The 17,967-nt window shown below is 48.8% G+C and overlaps 1 protein-coding gene across 1 annotated transcript in view; it reads left to right on the forward strand.

Annotated features, from left to right (window-relative positions):
* The first annotated feature begins 703 nt into the window (after nt 1-703).
* HS6ST2 (heparan sulfate 6-O-sulfotransferase 2) overlaps nt 704-17,967 on the forward strand; it is a 133,942-nt gene continuing 116,678 nt past the window's right edge. The window contains exon 1 of the mRNA XM_059824414.1: nt 704-1,236. Within this exon, the coding sequence (XP_059680397.1) occupies nt 725-1,236 (512 nt within the window). The 5' untranslated portion in view covers nt 704-724. The remainder of the gene's footprint in view (nt 1,237-17,967) is intronic.

Genomic DNA, 17,967 nt, shown 5'->3' on the forward strand with positions numbered 1-17,967 from the left:
GACGGGCTGCGTGTGGCATTGCAGGCATGCTGCTGCCATGAACGCCGACGTTCCCTGCTGGAACAGCCGCCTCCACCCTGGACAACCTGCTGCCAAAGGGAGCTCAGGCAGTGTGGGAATGGTTGTCGGGCCATACGCGGACTTCTGAGGCCGTGGCACTCTTCAGCCTGCCGCGCAGCCCGGCACCGCGGCAGGAGCACGGGGCGCCCCGGTACCGGGCCGTACTCAGAGGTCAGCGCGTCCCGTGCGGGGCCACGGCTGCAGCACGGCTCAGCGCCGCGCACCCCGCTCCGCACCGCAGCCGGAGCGCAGAGCACTGCGGTGCCGGGCCATGTCTGGAGCGCGGTGCAGCGCAGAGCCCGCCGGCCCCGCAGCTTCCCGGTGCCAGTGCCGGTGCCGGTGCCGGTGCCGGTGCCGGTGCAGGGCGGCTCGGCCACGTGCGGAGCGCAGCGCGCGGCGCGTTACCCCACAGGCCGCGGCGGGGGACAGTCCTGGCGGAGGGGGCGTGGCCAGGCGAAGAGGGCGTGGCCGAAGCGGGGCGGAGCGGGGGCGCGCTGAGGGGAGGCAGCGCGGGGGCTGCCGGGAAGGGCCGGCGGCGGCGGCGGCGGCGGCGGCGGCGGGGCGATGGCGGCGCAGCGCGGCCGGGGCGGCCCCCCGCGGCGGCGGTGGCGGCTGCTGCGGCGGCTGTGAGCGGCGGCGGCGATGCGCGGCGCTCCTGGCGACGATGGAGGACCGGTCCCACAAGGTGCTGCTGGCGCTGGTGATGCTCTTCCTCTTCGCCGTGATCGTGCTGCAGTACGTCTGCCCGGGCACCGAGTGCCAGCTCCTGCGGCTCCGCGCCCTCAGCCCCGCCGCCGCCGCCGACCCGTACCGGGCGGAGGACGAGACGCCGGCGCGTTTCGTTCCCCGTTTCAATTTCTCCGCCGGCGACTTGCTGCGGCGGGTGGACTTCAACATCAAGGGGGACGACCTGATCGTCTTCCTGCACATCCAGAAGACGGGCGGCACCACCTTCGGCCGGCACCTGGTCCGCAACATCCAGCTGGAGCAGCCCTGCGAGTGCCGCGCCGGGCAGAAGAAGTGCACCTGCCACCGGCCCGGCAAGCGGGAGACCTGGCTCTTCTCCCGCTTCTCCACCGGCTGGAGCTGCGGGCTGCACGCCGACTGGACCGAGCTCACCAACTGCGTCCCCTCCGTGGTGGACAGCAAGAAGGAGGTGCGGCTCCGGCCCTCCAGGTGAGGCCGTGGGGGGGCCCCGGGCCTTCCCCGGGGGGCTTCCCGTGGACCCCGAGCCCGCCCCCGGCTCGTGGCGGTGGCAGGGCGCCGGGGCGGCGGCGGCGGGATGGGCGATGGACCCGCTGGGCGCAGTCGTGGCGGGGCTGCTGCTGCGGTGAGGGGGGGCGGGTTGTGAGCTCGGTCGGTACCGAGCACCGCGGCACGGAGCAGGCTGCAAACCGGGGTGCAGCGAGGGCTCCGGGAGCCAAACCGGCCCGGGGCTGCCGTGGTGGGTGCAGCGTGCCTTGAGCTCTGCGGGGCACACAAACCCCGACCCCCGCTCCGCTGCGGGTGAGGTGTTTTAAATGATGTCCCGCAGGCTGTGGCGACTGTGACTGCTGGTGGGGAAAGCCCAGGACTTAGAGTCCGGCCCTCAGCAGTCCTGAGCGTCGTGCACGGTGACACACAACAGGCCTGGCAGCCCCACGGCTCGGGGACCCCCCGGGGCGGCTCTTCCACGGCTCCCGCAGGAGCGAGGGTCCTCCAGCCGCCTGCAAGCTTCCCCCAGCGCTCTTCCATCGCTGGCGAATCACCTCGTTGCGCTGAGCTCCCCGGGTACACGTGCTGTAGCTTCTGTGTACGCCAGGAATTCATGCTGGTTCTGGGAGTGTTCGTGAGCCGCTCTGTCTTGTTACATCTGAAGTTTAGCTTATGCGGATGGCGGCCTTGCAAAGTAAAGGTTACTCTTATGGCTGAACGTTACCTGCAAATGTTTGCATCGTCCTTCAGCCCTAACCTTGTTTATTTTGTGTTTGCATTTTGAATTTTAGTGACGCAGCTCTCCTCATCCCTGCACCTTCCTTTGAAGTTGCTAACCTCTCCTGACCGTAGCTAGGTGGTTGCCTAAATGTTGTCCCTGCCTTTGAAAAGCCCAGCTGGCTTGTTCTCCTGAGCAGTGAGGACCTGCTTCCCCAGCTCCTGGAGCTGTTTGATTACAGCAGACCTTCAGTTGTAACAGGCTGAGTAGCTTGTCCGTGGCTGCGCATGCAGCGGTACCGCGTAGCAGAACAGCTCAGGGTTTTAGTGTCTTTTCACGTTGCTTCACTGGGATATTAGAAACGAAAGTATCGCTCCTATTGCGCTGTTAGACTAATGAGGTCCCCTTACAATGAGGGTACTGTTATATATCATGCTATCTGAAGTCAAGTCTAAGCACAGGTTCACTTGAAATAGAAAGCAATTTCTTTCTAGAATTCCTTTTATATAGTGTGACACTATACTGCCATCTAGTAGAAAAATGGTTAGCGTCATTATCTTCCTGTACCCAAGAAGCAGCTCTTTATGAGACTTGGCTATTGTGATTCCTGCTCTTTTGTTTTCCCTACTGCTTTAAAATTTAATTGTCTCATTTTTGTGACATCCCATTTGCAAACACCAGGAACCAATTCCTTGCCCTCTGGGTCTATTAGCTTCCCGGTTTCAGGCTGCTGAGCCTTGCAGGCGACGTAGTTTATTTTACCTGTCCTATAAATATGCTGTTTGTCAGCAGAAATGGAAATTGCATAACGTGCGCTCTCTTCTGCTGAACAGCTTCCAGTGATCTTTCTTTCTCTTCCCCCAGAGATGGGTCTGGCCTGCAGAGTTGTAGCTGTGGGGTGTGGATTCCCACCCTGCCCCCGGAAAAACCGGAGACTCCTTGTCCTGAACCCACCACCTTAGGCAGAAGGGAATGCCAGGCTTGGAGAGCTTGAGTTTTTGTCTGTAGCTTTTGGCTTTGTGAGTTTTTCTTTTCCTGTTGGATTACTGGATGTGCTTTTCTGAGTTGAAAAGAAGTGTCATGTTTACCTGCCCAGGAGTTCAGAGCGACGGTTCCTCATCCAGCAAACCATGTATGTCGTCATAGCCGACTTCTGAGAGGTCGCTAGGACGTGTGACTTGGGACTCAAGCCAGGAGAGGGAGGAAAATGAAGCTGTGATGATTTTACGTTAGGTAGAGGTCTACTCTCTCAAAGGCTTCAGAATGATGTTATATTTTTAGTAACCTAATTACACAGTTTGCTTAATAGCTACAGTTATTCTCCCAAATAATGTCTTGACAAGCAATTATTTGGACTGCAACTTCTAAATGTTTAAAAATACAGGAAGAGAAGAAGTGCTTAAATGAACAATAGTCTCTTCAAGTCTTCCTGCCCATTGTAATACCTTGTCTTTAATTTTATTTTGTGTTCTTGGTTTAACAACATTCATATTCCTAGTGCTAGTAATGGGTGCTAATCTAAGCACTTTCTGGACAGATAATAGCTGTTTTCAGAGCAGCAGTGGGTGTGGGATGAGGGTGTCTGAGTAGAGAACCCTGGCTGTTCCTGCGCTGGGGTTTTTGGGGGGAGGCCTGACCCTCCCGGGTGGTGTGTGCTGGGTTAGTGCTGGCGGGGAGGGAGGGAACGGCACAGCCCTGGAGTGCAAATCCTGAGAGAGGGAGCAACTTGTAGGAGTACAGGGACCATTTGAGGAGCAGGGTTCAGTCAGGAGCAGAGGACAATTTCCTCAAGTGAAGCTTGGCTTGACCAGGGTGGGAATTCCTGCATTTATAATCGAGGTGATTAAAAAGTGAGACCTGCTGTAAGAGTGATTTGAACTGCTTGGCAGCTGCATAATGCAATCTGTAGTTACTGCCTTTGGGTTCTGTAGCCTTGTACGGGAGTAGCCAAATGAGTGGTGGTTGTTCCAGCAAACTTTTTAGCTTGTACCTGTGCATGATTACTTAGCACAGAGGTTTCCCTTGAGGGGCATGGAGAGTCTACTTGTCAGACTGATGATTAGCTGGGCTGTTCTGTAGGGGCCTTTTCTTTTGTTTAAAAGTTGAGCCTTTGTTAGTCTGGAGGATGCCCTGTCTTGGACCTCTTAATGCTCGGCTCTAGGTACAGAGCATCACCATGATAGGATCTGATGGGGTCAGCCTGGAGAGTGTGCCCATGAAGAACCTAGTTGTCTGCAGCATTCATCCTCCAGCCTCTGCTCTTAATTCTATCACTAGCCTGCCTCTGTTTTCTTTGGAAATTGCAGGGTTGATGGGCAGATTCCTGCACTGGAGTGGTAGAAATACTCAGGACGGCTGTTGTGTTATTTTTTGTTTTGGATTTAACACAGTGGTGCTTTCCTGTTTATGAGCATGTAAGTTCCCAAAACTTGCTTTGCTTTGTAGTGGTGGCCTGTGCTCTTTAATAAGTAGGGAGTAGCTAAATAATCTCATTCTCCTCCTTTGGTCCTTCCTTGCGCTAGAGGAACACGAATCTCTGGGTGTGGGGAGAGGGATATTCTTTTTTTCCCCTCCTTGGGTCCCATCGGGGTGCATGTTCTGTATGCCCCCGTTTCTGCTTGTCTCCTGTGTTCCACCAGTGCTGCTCACCACTGTGGCAGCCAGAAATCTTGGGAGAGGGAAGGGGAAGGTGCAGGCACAGCTAATGCTGTGAGTGCTCTGGATTTGCTGCTTGGGTGGTTGGTGGAATGGGCTGATGGTGGTGGCAGAAAGGAGGGGGTTGTCTCAGCCACTTGGCATCAGCGGTGAGAAAGGAGAAATGTGCCTTTTCCTAGTCATGAGTGACTGACTTGGGTCACTTGATTGATTGTGGAAGCCTCAAAGCTTTTGGCACAGTGAACTGAGGTAGCATCCAAAGTAACTGTGCGTGAGAGAATCGCAGAACTGAGACTTTGCTGGGCTCTGGCTAATTATTATGGGAAGTATCTACCGAACTTGTCTATAGCAATAAATCCAATGGCACTGTTGCAAGAAACAAAAGGCCTTGGGGTTAGACTGGAAAATGTAATGAGACATGGGAGCAAATACAGATACCTACATTCTTAAGTGGCGTCGTGGCTTTGTACCCTCGTTGGGTGAGAGACATGGCTGTGGGTAAAGGTTGGGCTGTATTTGGTGTCCCGCCTGGCTAGCGTTAAAGGAAAGAGACGTTCTCTGTTGAGAGGAGAATGAGCTTGCAGGAACTGCCTCTGGAGCCAGAAAGTCTGAGATTGGAAGAAATTTTACGCTGCTGGTACAAGCCTGTTGGACCAGGACCAGCAACGGTGCCTGCTGGCTTTTGGGAGGTCTGATCCTGGCACCACGTTGTTGTGATGTGGGACAGAAACCCATGGCAATGCATGGATGTTCTTGTCTTGTCCCTACACGTTAGTTAAACTCTTCTAAGTTATGAAAAATCTAAAGAAAATATCCGTTAAAACATTTCCCAGCAGACTGGAAATGTTTACTGTGTGTGGCTCCGTTGGCTGAACAGGTTAATCATCATGCTCTTGGAAACGTGGTGGGATTTGCATCTGCAAATCTATGCGCTCCGTGTTGTGCCCGACTCCTCGCAAGCTGGACCTCTGGCAGAGCCCCGGGAAGAAGGCGGCTTTGCTGCAGCAAGCGTTGCCTTCAGCCCTGGCATGAGCTCGGATCCTGCTGGAGCAGGCTGGGCTCTGCGCTGGGGTTTTCCCAGTAAGCTGCTTCTGTACGGAGGGGGAAGAATCATGTAATGCTGCCAGGGAGAGAAAAATCACTTGGGGGTTTGCTTCTTAGGGAGAGGCCTACTCAACAGCTGCTGTTGAAACAGCAAAGGTGATACATAGCTGCACCTGTAGTGGTGAAATTTGGGGAATAGTTAAGCCCTGTAAATCAGCACTAAACCCCTTGGAGACAGGGGAGATGCCGTAGTGTCCCACGGCACCCCAAGGCTTGGGGTGGATAATAAAGGCCTTGGCAAGAGGTGGGCAATTTAAAACCTCTGGATGCTGATGGAGCGGACACCATTTCCAAGGATGGGGTCCCTCAGCGCAGCGCTGCTGCTTTGGGGGTGAAGCCTGGCCCGGGGGCTGCTCAGGGAGAGAAGGGGACCCGCACGGCTGAGCTGGAGGCTGTGAGCGAGCGGATGGGGTGACCTGCTGTAACTGGGGTCCTGGCCGGAGCACTGGGATGGTGCCTGCCTGCCCTTGAAATACACATCGGTGAGAGTCCCTGGGAGAAACTCTGCAACAATTATAAAGCCAAAAAAAAAAAAAAAAGGCATTTGCAGAGATGCTGCCAGGCCCAAGCGGCTCCGTGCCGCTTCATTTATCAGCGGGATTTCCTAATGACCCTGCTCATTTCGGTGTGGTGGCTGCTGCGGCTGCAGGATGAGATATGCAGTGAGTATTACCTCGCCACCTGCAATTGTATGTCTGCGGCAGCTGAGTTTCCCCGCCTGGCACTGAAGCTGGGTCTGGTTTTGGGGTGTTGGAAAGAGTGGGCGAGCCTGCAGAGCGAAAAAGGGCCTTTGAGGGGAAGGGCAGGGGATTATTTTCATAAGTACAAGTAGTTCCTTCACCTGATCCTTTACAGGGCCTGACCCTGAAGGTCTTGGTTGTAAACTTAAGTTTGTGGGTTCTTTAAGTTTGGACTACAGGAGTTACGAAGCTCTCTAAATTGATATCACTGGTTTTACAGATAAAGCGTTGGATTTTTTTAAAGGACTTCTTAAAGGGATTAAAAATCATTTTCCATATTAGGTCTTTTCAGTTCTCCTCTAAATCTTTAATAAAGTGCAAATTGGCTTTTAGTTATTTAAAAGTATATGTTTCCTACTGCCTTTTATTTTAAGTTCGGAGAAATTTTGTGGGTAGAGAGAAGATGTTAGCTGTTGCAATCACTGGAATTTATTTTTGCAGTAGAGCAAGAATTCCTTGCACTGTTTATTGCATTTGTTATCAGAGATGGTCCTCCCTAAAGAAGAAAGAGGGAATATGAACACTGTGGCATGGTGCCTTTGTACTAAGACATCATTACTTTTTCTTGAAAAGGTGCCTTTCTGCTAACTTTTTCTGGGAATTAATAAGTATTAAAATGAAACTATAAATGCATGCGTCGACTGTATTAAAGTAGACACAGATTGTGCCTTGTGATTCCTCTTCATAACTTTATAACCTTTAATAAAGGTTATCAAAGGTGCTTGGAAGTCAAGCATCACCAATAGGTTATTTATTTTTATCAAAAGACAGATTTCTAAGTTTAACAGGTTGAGCATCCGTTCTGAGGTGTATTAACTGAGATTAATTTGTCCTTCATTTATTTAATCTGAATTGTCAGGAATCATGTTCTCTACTGATGTAAATGTCGGCAAAAAGGACTTATTAGTAGATTTGATTGCTTTTTAAATTTAACTAGCAGAGATGCACTGGCATGCCTAAGAGAATTGGTCTGTTTCTTGTGAACAGTTCAGTGCCTAATGAATCACTTGAATGTACTTTTCTGAAGGAAAGCAGAGCAATTAAAATGTGCAATGCATTGATTTACCTCTAATGGATTAGGCCTCTGTGTGCAATCCTTTGCATTAATTTACTTTCTCCACCACTGTAATAATAAAGGCAGTGTTTCTGTACGGCATCAGCCCAAATTAGCTCACGTAACTTGCTAGAAAGCAAAATAATTCATATGTGGCTGAAAATGGGATGCGGGAATGGATCTTTCTGAGTGGACATGGGTCTTGACGTGCCGCCGGGTTCAGGGTGCCTGCGGGAGCTGTGCGGGGGGCAGGACTGGGGGGCTGGAGCCCACCGCGGCGGGGGGCTGTCTGCGTGCCCTGTCTGCCCCCTGCGAGCACCGATTGAGTGTAAGAGGAGAGGATTGTCCAAAGTACTGATGATTTCTTGACTTTGTTATGGGGGGGAAAAAAAAGTATTTGTGTTTTGGTGCAACTTTGAGATTTTCTTTGTGTGTGTGTGCGTGGCCAGGTATGTGTTTTAAAATGACTGAGGGAACAGTACGAAAATCTGTAACTCCAGCAGATTTGAGCATATTTTATTGCTGTAGTAACTTTTCAGTCCCCTCTTCCTCTCCCCGTAAGGTACAATCTGCTGTGCAGCCGCAGCGTTGGGCTAGCTCTGTCCTTGCTGAGCAGCTGGTGGCCAGGACGCAAAACTCTGAGTAATTCCTTATCTAACCACTTAGCTGCAGAAATGGCGCCTGGGCTTTGTTTCGCTCTGCGGGGATTACTGTGGCCGAGCAGCCCTTGCGACTGTCAGCCTTTTTTGGAATTACCCTTGTAGGCTTCTTACATACTTGCGAGGATTAATTCCCCCCCACACTTCTCAGTCAGCTAATTCCCATTGCTGGGTAGCTGCCTGCCCAGATGTAAACCTGCGGGGAGGCAAAGCGATGGAGCATCCCCAGCCCCTGCCTTCCTCCCTTGGGAGCCTGGTTCCCCGGTCACAGTTTGGGGCTGGGATGCTCGCCCAAGCAGCTGCCTGTCCGAGTTTGCAGCATCGTGGGTGGAAGCAAAGCCAACCAGGACAGGAGATGCGGGACGGCGTTTTTGTATGGGAAGGTGAAGGCAGCGTGGTGACCAGGGTGGGGAGGCAGTGCCGCTCCTGCCTTCCTCCTCCTCTCCTTCCTTGGCAGCTGGCACCGGAGAGCGAGCATGGATTGTTGTTCGTGATTGATTTGCTGATGCTGGCAATTGTACAGTGTGTTCTGGGACTAATAGGGTAGCACCGAATTATTCAGGCGTTATTGAAATGAATCACATTTGTGATGAGTAATAAGTAGCAGACTTTGGTATTTATGAATAATTAACACAGTAAAGTTTTTCTTAAACAGACATGAAGAAATGATTTAATTTCTACTGTGAACACTCTGTAAAATTAATGAAAGATAATTGCATTTGCTAATGTGAGACTAAGAAGCCAAAGCAATCTATTTCTTTGTGTTTAAATTCGTATTGCTGATATAAACAGTGAATGCCTAATTCCTTCAATATGTTTTCATTGGGTGGGACCTGTGTTTAACATGTGTGGGGGGGGTGGTGGTGGGGTGTGTGTTGAAATAAAAAGTCTATTCGTAAACACCTAACTCACTGTTGCCATTTCCATCCCCTTGCATACCTTTGGGTGGGTAGTGTGTGTATGTGTATAACAAGATAATGTTTTTGAATGAGTGGCAATTGGGACCTTTTTTATTTCCCTTTTCCCTGACTTTAGCCTTCTTCATCAGCTGTTCATGCTTTTAAAGGCAGAATCCATTTAAGATACTGCTTATACACAGCTTTGAGTGAAATCTCCATTTATTTAGTCTTGAGAAAAATCATTAGTCTTTAGAGACCTATAAGTCATGAGATCCATTAGGGGTGAGGCTCAAATCGTGTTACTTCTTGGTTCTCAGCTGCTTATCCAGCTCTGAAGGAGCCAAACTTTTGATGTGATATAACTAAATATATGCAGCTATGGGGAAGATAATCTTGCGGCATTAAACAATTTTGCACATCTCCATAAAAGCATGAAGAAGACTATGTCTTTCATGAGATCCTTGTAGCAAATGCTCCTAATTTCCCATAATCAAAAGGACTGTGAAGTTTTGATGCTCTTAGAGGTCCAAGTAGCTGTGGAAGATCAGTTCTTCCTTTACTCCATTTTGTGTTGGGTAAATTAAAACATTGCAAGCCTCTCAGCAGTGGGAGTCTGCTCCCTCAGACTGCTGTTTGAACCGTGGGATCCTTCAGCAAACACCCAAATCAAGTGAGTAAAGCACTCTCTGTGACTGATTATTTTCTCCAGGCTTCCTTGTGTTCAGAGTAAAGCAACTGTTTTAACCCTCCCTATTAAGAAAAACAATGTTTCCTTGGTCAAAGCCAGAGAAGCTGCTTTTGAGAGTTATTTTTTCAGTGTAAATGAGGAGAGAGCATTTCCTTTCGCCTGTGGGAGAGATATTCCCTGGAGCAATCAGAAGCCATTCGGGGACTGGCTTTTTTTTTTCTTGCGGGTTTAGGGAAGGTTACTGGGAAGGTGCTTGTGTCCTGCTTGAGCAAAAACTACCAGGTACTAACTTTCCCCCTTTCTTTGGCAGCAGCTAACTCTTCTTGATAGGGAAGATGCTGCGGGAGTCATCCTCCCACGGTACTGCCCACGGAGGACTTTAATGGGGCTGGATGTGCGTGGAGGCGTCTGTCCCTGCGATGCTCCCAGAAGAGCCGCAGGCTTCGTTCCTCCTGGAACTGATGTCCCCAACTGTAGATGGGGAGGAAGATGTCTGTGTGGCTTCTGCCTTTCACAGAGCTGTTTGTTTTTCTGTGGGGGTGTTGGATCTAATCAGTACAGTCATAGCACAGAGAAGTAAGACAAAAGTGCCCAAGGAAATGTCAGACACAACAGGATGCGTCTGCCTGATGATAGCTGAGTGACTTGCAAAAACACAAATGGCATAAATTAGGCTTTAACTCCTTCAATTCTGGTGTGCTGCAAGTCAGTCACCAGTAAGAGGAAAAAGGTTTTGTGCTGGCATGGTCTCCCTGTTACATTTTCTCTTTTCCTAACTGTGCATCTTTAGCCGAAACTTCAATAGGTTTATTTATTTATTTATTTTGGTAATTTCCAATAACTTTAGGTCAATAAAATGTGGAGTAGAGTTTTGGCTTTCAACTAAAGCTCACTTAAAGGTCAGTTGTTTCGCTTTCTGGCAGTGGGATACTGCTGGGGTTTGATTTGTCTTGGCTCTGGTCTGTGCGGGAGAAAAGTGGTGGCTAAACATGCGAGTGGGATTTGAGAAGCCAGGACTTTGCACCTGGGATGAGTCCCGTCTCCATCACCATGCCTCTCCTCTTGCTCTCGGCCTCTGCCTTGTCTATGTAATTCAGCTCTTTGCTTCAGGATATCTTTCTGTGCCTATGTAGCATGAAGGATGTTGGATTTCCAGGCCTGACTGCATATAGTAGTTCTGCTGCCTGTAGGTGACTAATCTTAGGTAGAGGCACTGGAAGTATTTCTGAGTGTTCAGTTTGAATTCAGGGGAGCTGTAGTTTTTAAATACAAACCCACTGTACTGTCCTGAGAGGTGACTCCAGCCTGCCGTGTGCACTGCCCCGTGCTGGGGTCCTGTGGGGGCTGTGGTGTTCCTTCTGTTCCCGGGAAGGGAAGAGGAAAGCTCCCTGGCCACGTAGCTGCTGGTGCATGGTCACACTGCTCGGTGCTTTCATGCCAGAGCTCTTGCACAATCTAGTTTTCACCCCCTTTCATGGATGTCTCTGACTTCACTCTTTGGAAGGAACAACTTGGCAAGATCAGAAGGCTGGTACAGTTGTCCTAAAATATGGTCCAAGCGTGCTCTAAAGGTATGTCTGTGAGCCCGGTGCTCTGGCTTATAGAGAAGTGTAGTGAGAAAAACTAGGACCTGCTCTCCTAAATAGGAGACATTGGGTATCTAACATCAGATGTCCTGACCAAAGTCAGTAGGAGTGAAATATTGCTGCTCTGCTTTAAGCTTTTGCTTTGTCTGGTTGCACTGGGTGACTGTTAAGGCTGCATCTGCTCAGAGTGGAAAGGATTAGACCATCAGAAGGCAGTGGTAGCAGAGACCTAAGCGAAGCTTTAGTCAGTCCCTTATACCTCTTGAGCTGAATGGTATACAGCCATTTAAACCAGTTCTGCTTCTGGAACAGGTCAGATAGACCCCGGGTGAGCCCATGTTCTTGAATATAACTGATGCATTTTGCAAAGTAGAGTTACAAATGCCGGTTTTCATCCCATTTCCGGAGGAGAGCCAGAGAAAACAAATGAAAAGGGTAGTTGCACCTGCAGCTGCTTCTCCTGAGAAGCTACTGGCTCACTTTCCATGCTGCTAGTTGTGTTTTGGATGCCAGCAGCATTATAGGTGGAATATGAGCGCACTCAGAATTTTTATGGATAGAGGCAACTTCCTTGTTGAGTTAGATTTATGGGGTAGTGCTGAGGTTCAGGTGATAATACCTGCTGGAGTTTGGAGATAGCAGCTTGCTAGCAGTGATGCAGAACAGCTGAAGAAGAGGGTGATGGATAGGGATGAATTTTGACTGGGGAATAGTTCTGCAAGCTGTCTTATCACCCAGTGTTTTGTAGCATATTCAACATGCTACCACATACAAGAAGAAATTGCAATTTTGCTAGAAATACAGTCAGCAGAAAATGGTGCATGGGAAATGTGTGAGCACTGCCCTGTCTTTGGATTACTGAGCTCTTTTGTTGCTTGCAAGGACAAAAGTGTGTAAATAACTATCCTTGTCTGCGAGCGTGGCTCAGTGCATTGGACCTGAGGTTTGGTACAATACAGCTTTTGGAAAAATCTGCCCTAAATCGTTTTTTATTTTATTTAGTATCGGTACATTTAACTGAAGATACATAACTGAGAAGAGTGCTGATATTTCTGGAGAAGGGGTTGGAAGGAGGTTGTGCATCACTAGCTTTAAGATGCGCACAAACTATATGTTGTCGATCCTGAATGCTATTGTGTGAACAAAAGTACTTTATCGCTTAAGCCTATACTTAAAGCGTGTAAACGTATTGCTAAACGCTTTGTAGAATAAGGGTCAGTCTAATGGCATGAGCACCTCTTGTTGCCCTGGGGTGGTGAAGTTTCCTGCTCTGCAGAGTTGGGATTTCATGTGTCTTTGCTCCCATTTGGGATGCCAGCTTTCCCTGCTGTAGTTCTCCTTTTCCTACAACTTGCAACTGGTCAGTGCTGCAACTGTGTGTGCACCAAGACGAGCAGAGGGTGTAGGGTCTAGGGGCTTGCTGAGACAAGTGAAAATTGAGATTCCCTGTTATTGGACTCGAAGACCTAGAGAGCAGCTTGGGTAAGTTGATGCGTCCATGTGACAGTGTCCGTCCTGGCTAGTGTATCGGGTTTGGGTTGGGGACCTGGAGAACCAGAAGCAGCAGCTGTTTCAGACGCTGCACAACAGCCGGGCTTCTGCAGGAGAAGGCTGTAGGAATAGATGCCTTTCCTGGGCAGGTTTGGCTTGAGGGTGTAGGGGAAAAGGGGAGTTTTAGACCTCTTTTCCACCAGCATCTGGGAGAGCATACCCAAAAAGCCAGCTCCACCTGACCTGAATCCAGACCTCCCGTCAGGCAATCCCTTTTATAAAATTGGTCAGTGTATCAGGCAGCAGAGAGGAAAAAAACACAGAAAGGACTTAAGAATAGCTGAGCTCATGGTGAGATAAAAATTTCTCAGAGCCTGGATTATGGAAGGATCTGGTTATTTGTAAAATAATATAAGCAGATTCTCTGCCTCAGCTGCGGTGGCTCAGCAGTCGTGCTGGAGGATTTGATGGTGTGCTCAGCCCGCCCTGCTGCTCTCCCAGGTACAGCTGAGGTCTGGAAATTGAGGTTTAAGGCTGATGACAACTTGTGTATTAAATGTTGCAAATTAACTGTACTTTGGAAACTGCAAAGGAATCTAAGGCTCTCTTGTTTCTTGTCTAAAGGGTTGTTTTTGCTTTTCCTGTCATGTTACGTTACTTTCCTGGAATTAGCAGAAGCAAAACTGTCCTGCTCTTCCTCATGTATCACCTGAAGTCATGAAGGTGAATTGCTTCCTGCAGTAAACTGGTGTATTCATGGAAGAGTTATGGGCATGAAGTACAGTATCATATTTTATTTTTTCCCTTAAAGTAAAAACATTTGCTGTCTTATATAATGTTCTATCAAGGTAAGTGAAATTCTGGTCTCTGTACTCCTGCGATTAAAAGATCTTTTTAAGGATATTTGTATGTCTCACAGTACATATTGGAATCCCGGTACTTGTACCTGTTGCTTATAATGGAGGGTAGGCTGGTTAAACCTGAGATCTGGCATCTTGTGATGATGGATACTCAAGCTGGAATCTCATCATCAAGAGAAACTAAAACAGTCTCTGAAGCAAGTTGCTCTTTTTTGGCGGTAGGCATTACCAAACTGCTTTCCTGTGACTTTCACCTCTGCATATTCAGCTTACCTAGAACCTGTTTCCTTATTGAGGACAGCTTTGGGGTGGAAGTCTCATCTCCTCCCTCCAAACGCAGGGCAGACGGAAGTCACTGGATGCATGAGCATTTGCAGATGGCTTGCCTGTCTAGGGCTGCATCTTTTACACTGTGCCTAATTGTTTCGGTTACGGCAGAGGACTGACTTAATTTTCTGTGGAAGGGGAAAGCGGGCATCTGGAATGTGATATCAAGGCAGCAATTGCAGTTCTGGGCTGCCAGAAGTCATTGCCTTTTGGTATTTGTGGGAGATTGTGTTGGGCTCTGTCACAGGACTTGGGAAACGCACTTTCTTTTGGAAGTGGGTTATGGTAGGATTTATAGATGCTGAAGAGCATGTTGTGTCCCAAGGGCATGACCTGTGCTAGTGTAAGTGATCCTAAAGTCCACAGTGTGCTAGCTGGTGGGAGTCAATTTGGGATGTTTGGAGAGGGGGGGAGTAGAACACAGGCTTTTTAGCTCATGTGGACAACATCCTTTTATTTTACAAGTTGTTTTTCATCTTTGCTTGAGCAGCTGAGTTGAAACATCCCTTTCTGTTAAGAACAAAAGCAAAAGTCTTCACTTTAATGCAGGTACCAGGGCTGGGATGTGCTGCAGTCACTTATTACATCACTTGGCTTTGATCCTTGGTTGTGGTGTAGGAGTGCACAGTAGAACTCAGGAAGGTGTGGTGGTGAAGTGGTTTTAGGTCCCTGGTCTAGACTGACGCCTGTGTCCCTGGCCCAGAGTAAGTTAAGACCAGTCCAGGCTGCAAGCGCCGTCGAGCTCTTTGGGGTCACCTACAGCAGTCGGATCCCCTGGAACGCACAGCCCGGACAACTCTTCCCTTACTGCCTGCTTTCCCTCCTCGTGTGCCTCTGAGGCAGGGAGACTGGAGGAAAAATTGCTGGGAGGAATGTCAAAAGGCTGTCTGTTTCCTTCCCTGTTTGAAGATCGGGATTCTCTTACTGGTTTTTATTTTCTACACGGTTTTTGTGTTAAACAAGAGCAGCCTTTTTGCAAGCTCCACTGCTGTTTGGGCTGGGAGCAGGGTGAGTATCTGCCTAGCAGAGATTTTGTGGTAAAATTTATTGTTGCTGTTCTTGAACACTAACCTGAGGGATTTTTTTCCCTTCTCTCTTTAAACAAGCTTTTTTTTTTCCCACTAATGGAAAATTTCAACTTGTCCTACACTTAACCACAGTTCAGGCTTTTCCCGGAAAACAGAATGAATCAGTAACGCTTCCCTCTTTTGCTTCTTGTGTGCTTAGCTAATTCTATTATTTTTATTGTGGGTTTTGACTGCATAAAGGCCTTCTTCTGTCCCCACCAAGCTGGCATTGTTTTCTAGATAAGAGAGGGCAGCCAGGATCTCTAAGGTGGTGCTTCTCCCTCTAAGGCTGCGTTACCCACAGACCTTCAGAGTTTGGAAATCATGGATTTAGGAAAAGGATGAAGCTGAACAAGGGCAGACAGATACTTCCTACAGCGCAGTGTTTTACTATGGGCTGAGGGCTTTTGGTTCAAACGATGTGCAGGGGTGAGCATCCAGGAGCACAAGGGCAACTTTGAGTTTCCCACTTGGCGGCAGGGAGAGGCAGCTTCCATCCACAGCTGCCAGGCAGCCTCTTGGTGCTGCTCGGCTCCCTTGCTACCACTCACTCCTCCTTGCAGCTCCCAGCACTGTCCTAGAGGTTTGTTCTTGATTGTTTCACCTTTCACGTAGACTCGATGCTCTCCAGATTGATGTCTTGAAGCATGGGTTTAAAAATCAAATAGCAAATGACTGCACTGTAATGGATGTTACTGCACTAGACATTATATTATAGAAGTCACTGTGGTTAAGTGGAGTATCTCTGGAATCTTGTTTTTATCAAGACGTTTATGTTCCCCTCTAATTTTTGTGGAGAGTCGTTTAGATGTTTTCCAGATTAGAGCATAATGGAACTGCTAGCTATAAATGTTCAGAGGAATCCATTACACATGGTGATTTAGTGGTTAGTCACAATTACTTTGGAGCTACAGTGTCAAATTTAACACCAACCTTCAAAACCACGTGTTGTGAAATCCGGTCATCCTTCCTGTGAGATGCTCCTCCAACCTCCCAGAGAAGAAAAAGACATTTTGTCCAGCAAGATACAAAAGCAATTTGGAGGGGACAGGCTGATGCTGGAGGAACAACTTGGTGTAAGAAGCAAACCAGCAGGCAGTTTTTCTCCATAGAGTTTTAGCCTTTTTCTTTCCGCTTAAAGTCCGGAAGATTGGTGGTGGCAGTGGGTTGGTGTGCTTGTTTCCCTTCCTGCTGGAGGTGCAGGTGAAGGCAGTGACTGATGGAGCCAGAGCAGGACAGTCCCACGTTCTGCAAGCCTGGGTCTCCTTCCTGCAGCAGGCAAGGTGCAGGGCTCCGACTCCTGCTGCGGGACAGCCGCCTGCTCCGGGCCGGCAAAGAGCTGGTCTCCTCAAGATCTAGATTGGTGTTTTTGTTAATGGTAGTGCAGATGTTCCTACAGGTTTGTTGAAGAAGGCACTGTAGGCTGTAGAGCTATAACTAATAATGAAGAGCAACTTTTGCATAACAGAAGTACCAACAGACATTTTCACTTACCGTAACTATATATAGGCACCTGCTTTAACCACAGCCTGTGAGCAGAAGCTGTTGCCTCTGTTTAGCTTTCAAAATACCACATTTTCCCCGAGATAACTACCTGCTTGTTGCAGTCAGCTGCCCGTTCCCGCGTCCGACCCAACAAGAGTTGTGTGCAGCATCTTGAGCTGCACCTTCTCTGACCTTCTCCTGGGGTGGAAATTACTGCTCTGAATTGAGCGACCTGCATCTTGCTGGTTTTTGTTTGCTGAGCGGAGGTTTTATGACCTGCAGGTTTTGCGTTTCCTTGCTCTCAGCTTGTGAGTTGAAAGCGAGTTCATCTGAAGACTGTTGTAGCACTCTGTGACGCAGGTTTTAAGCCCAGGGTGGAGGCTGTCAAAACAAAATGCATAAACCTGAGATTGAGAGGATAAGCAAGTAAATCCCATTAAATTTGTGGGTCTTAGAGTCTCAGAACAAAATTTGGATGAAGGGATGAGCTCATGCAGTTGGGCATCCCAAAGCTCTTCAGTCATCTTTGTTGTCTGGGCATATCTGTTTCTGCAGTGGTTGGTGCTAGAGATGCCCACAGAATACCTGAACCTGCTTCACTGTCAATATTTTAATAGCAATGATTTAAGAGCACATTTTAAAAAGAACGTTATTTGGGATTGTTAAGACTTAGCCTTGGTTTGGAGTTCCTTCTCAATACCTGGAGGAGATACTGAAATTTGAGGTTTGTGCAAACTTGAAAGGGTCAGCACCCTGACCGATAGCTGAGTTTACTAGTAATCTTTGTAAAATGTCTAGGAATTTTTAGCTAATTCAGGTCAGACTCCACCTTCTTCTTACCAGCTGCCCAGAAATTTGAACGTTTTAAAACCTCTGTAACACACAGATCGTCTAACCCTTTCATTCCCTTTGGTTTAGAAAGTTACTTTGGGGTCTCTTCTCATTCAAGAGCACAAGATAAGCTTTTAGAAGAGGTAAGATTAGAGGCCCTCAGTTTTGTGTTGAAATTAGAGTTTTCCAGGAGCTGTAGCATGGCAGGAAGGTCACCAGGAATCTGAACTACTTGGGGAAGGAGTTTGTGCTTGCTGTTGTGCCTTTGGCAGCTCATCCTTGGCTTGCTCCTGGAGGCGTCCGAAGGGTATTGAAAACATCAAAGGGGATGCTGTGACCTGGGGTGGGCCCATGCTGCCCGTCCTCTGCGTCCTGGGGTGCTGCTGGGTTTGATCTTGGTTTGATCTCTGGTGCTGACCAGCCTGGCTGCTGCGTAGCCAAAATTTGCACACTCCCCATCACGTGTGCTGTGGGCTTTGCAGGGGTAACGTTTATGTGGCCCGACTCGTCCCTATTAGACATCCCGTTGATTGAATGAAAAGCCCCATT

This window comes from Gavia stellata, chromosome 14, assembly GCF_030936135.1.
Source record: "Gavia stellata isolate bGavSte3 chromosome 14, bGavSte3.hap2, whole genome shotgun sequence".
NCBI classification, from domain to species: Eukaryota; Metazoa; Chordata; class Aves; order Gaviiformes; family Gaviidae; genus Gavia; species Gavia stellata.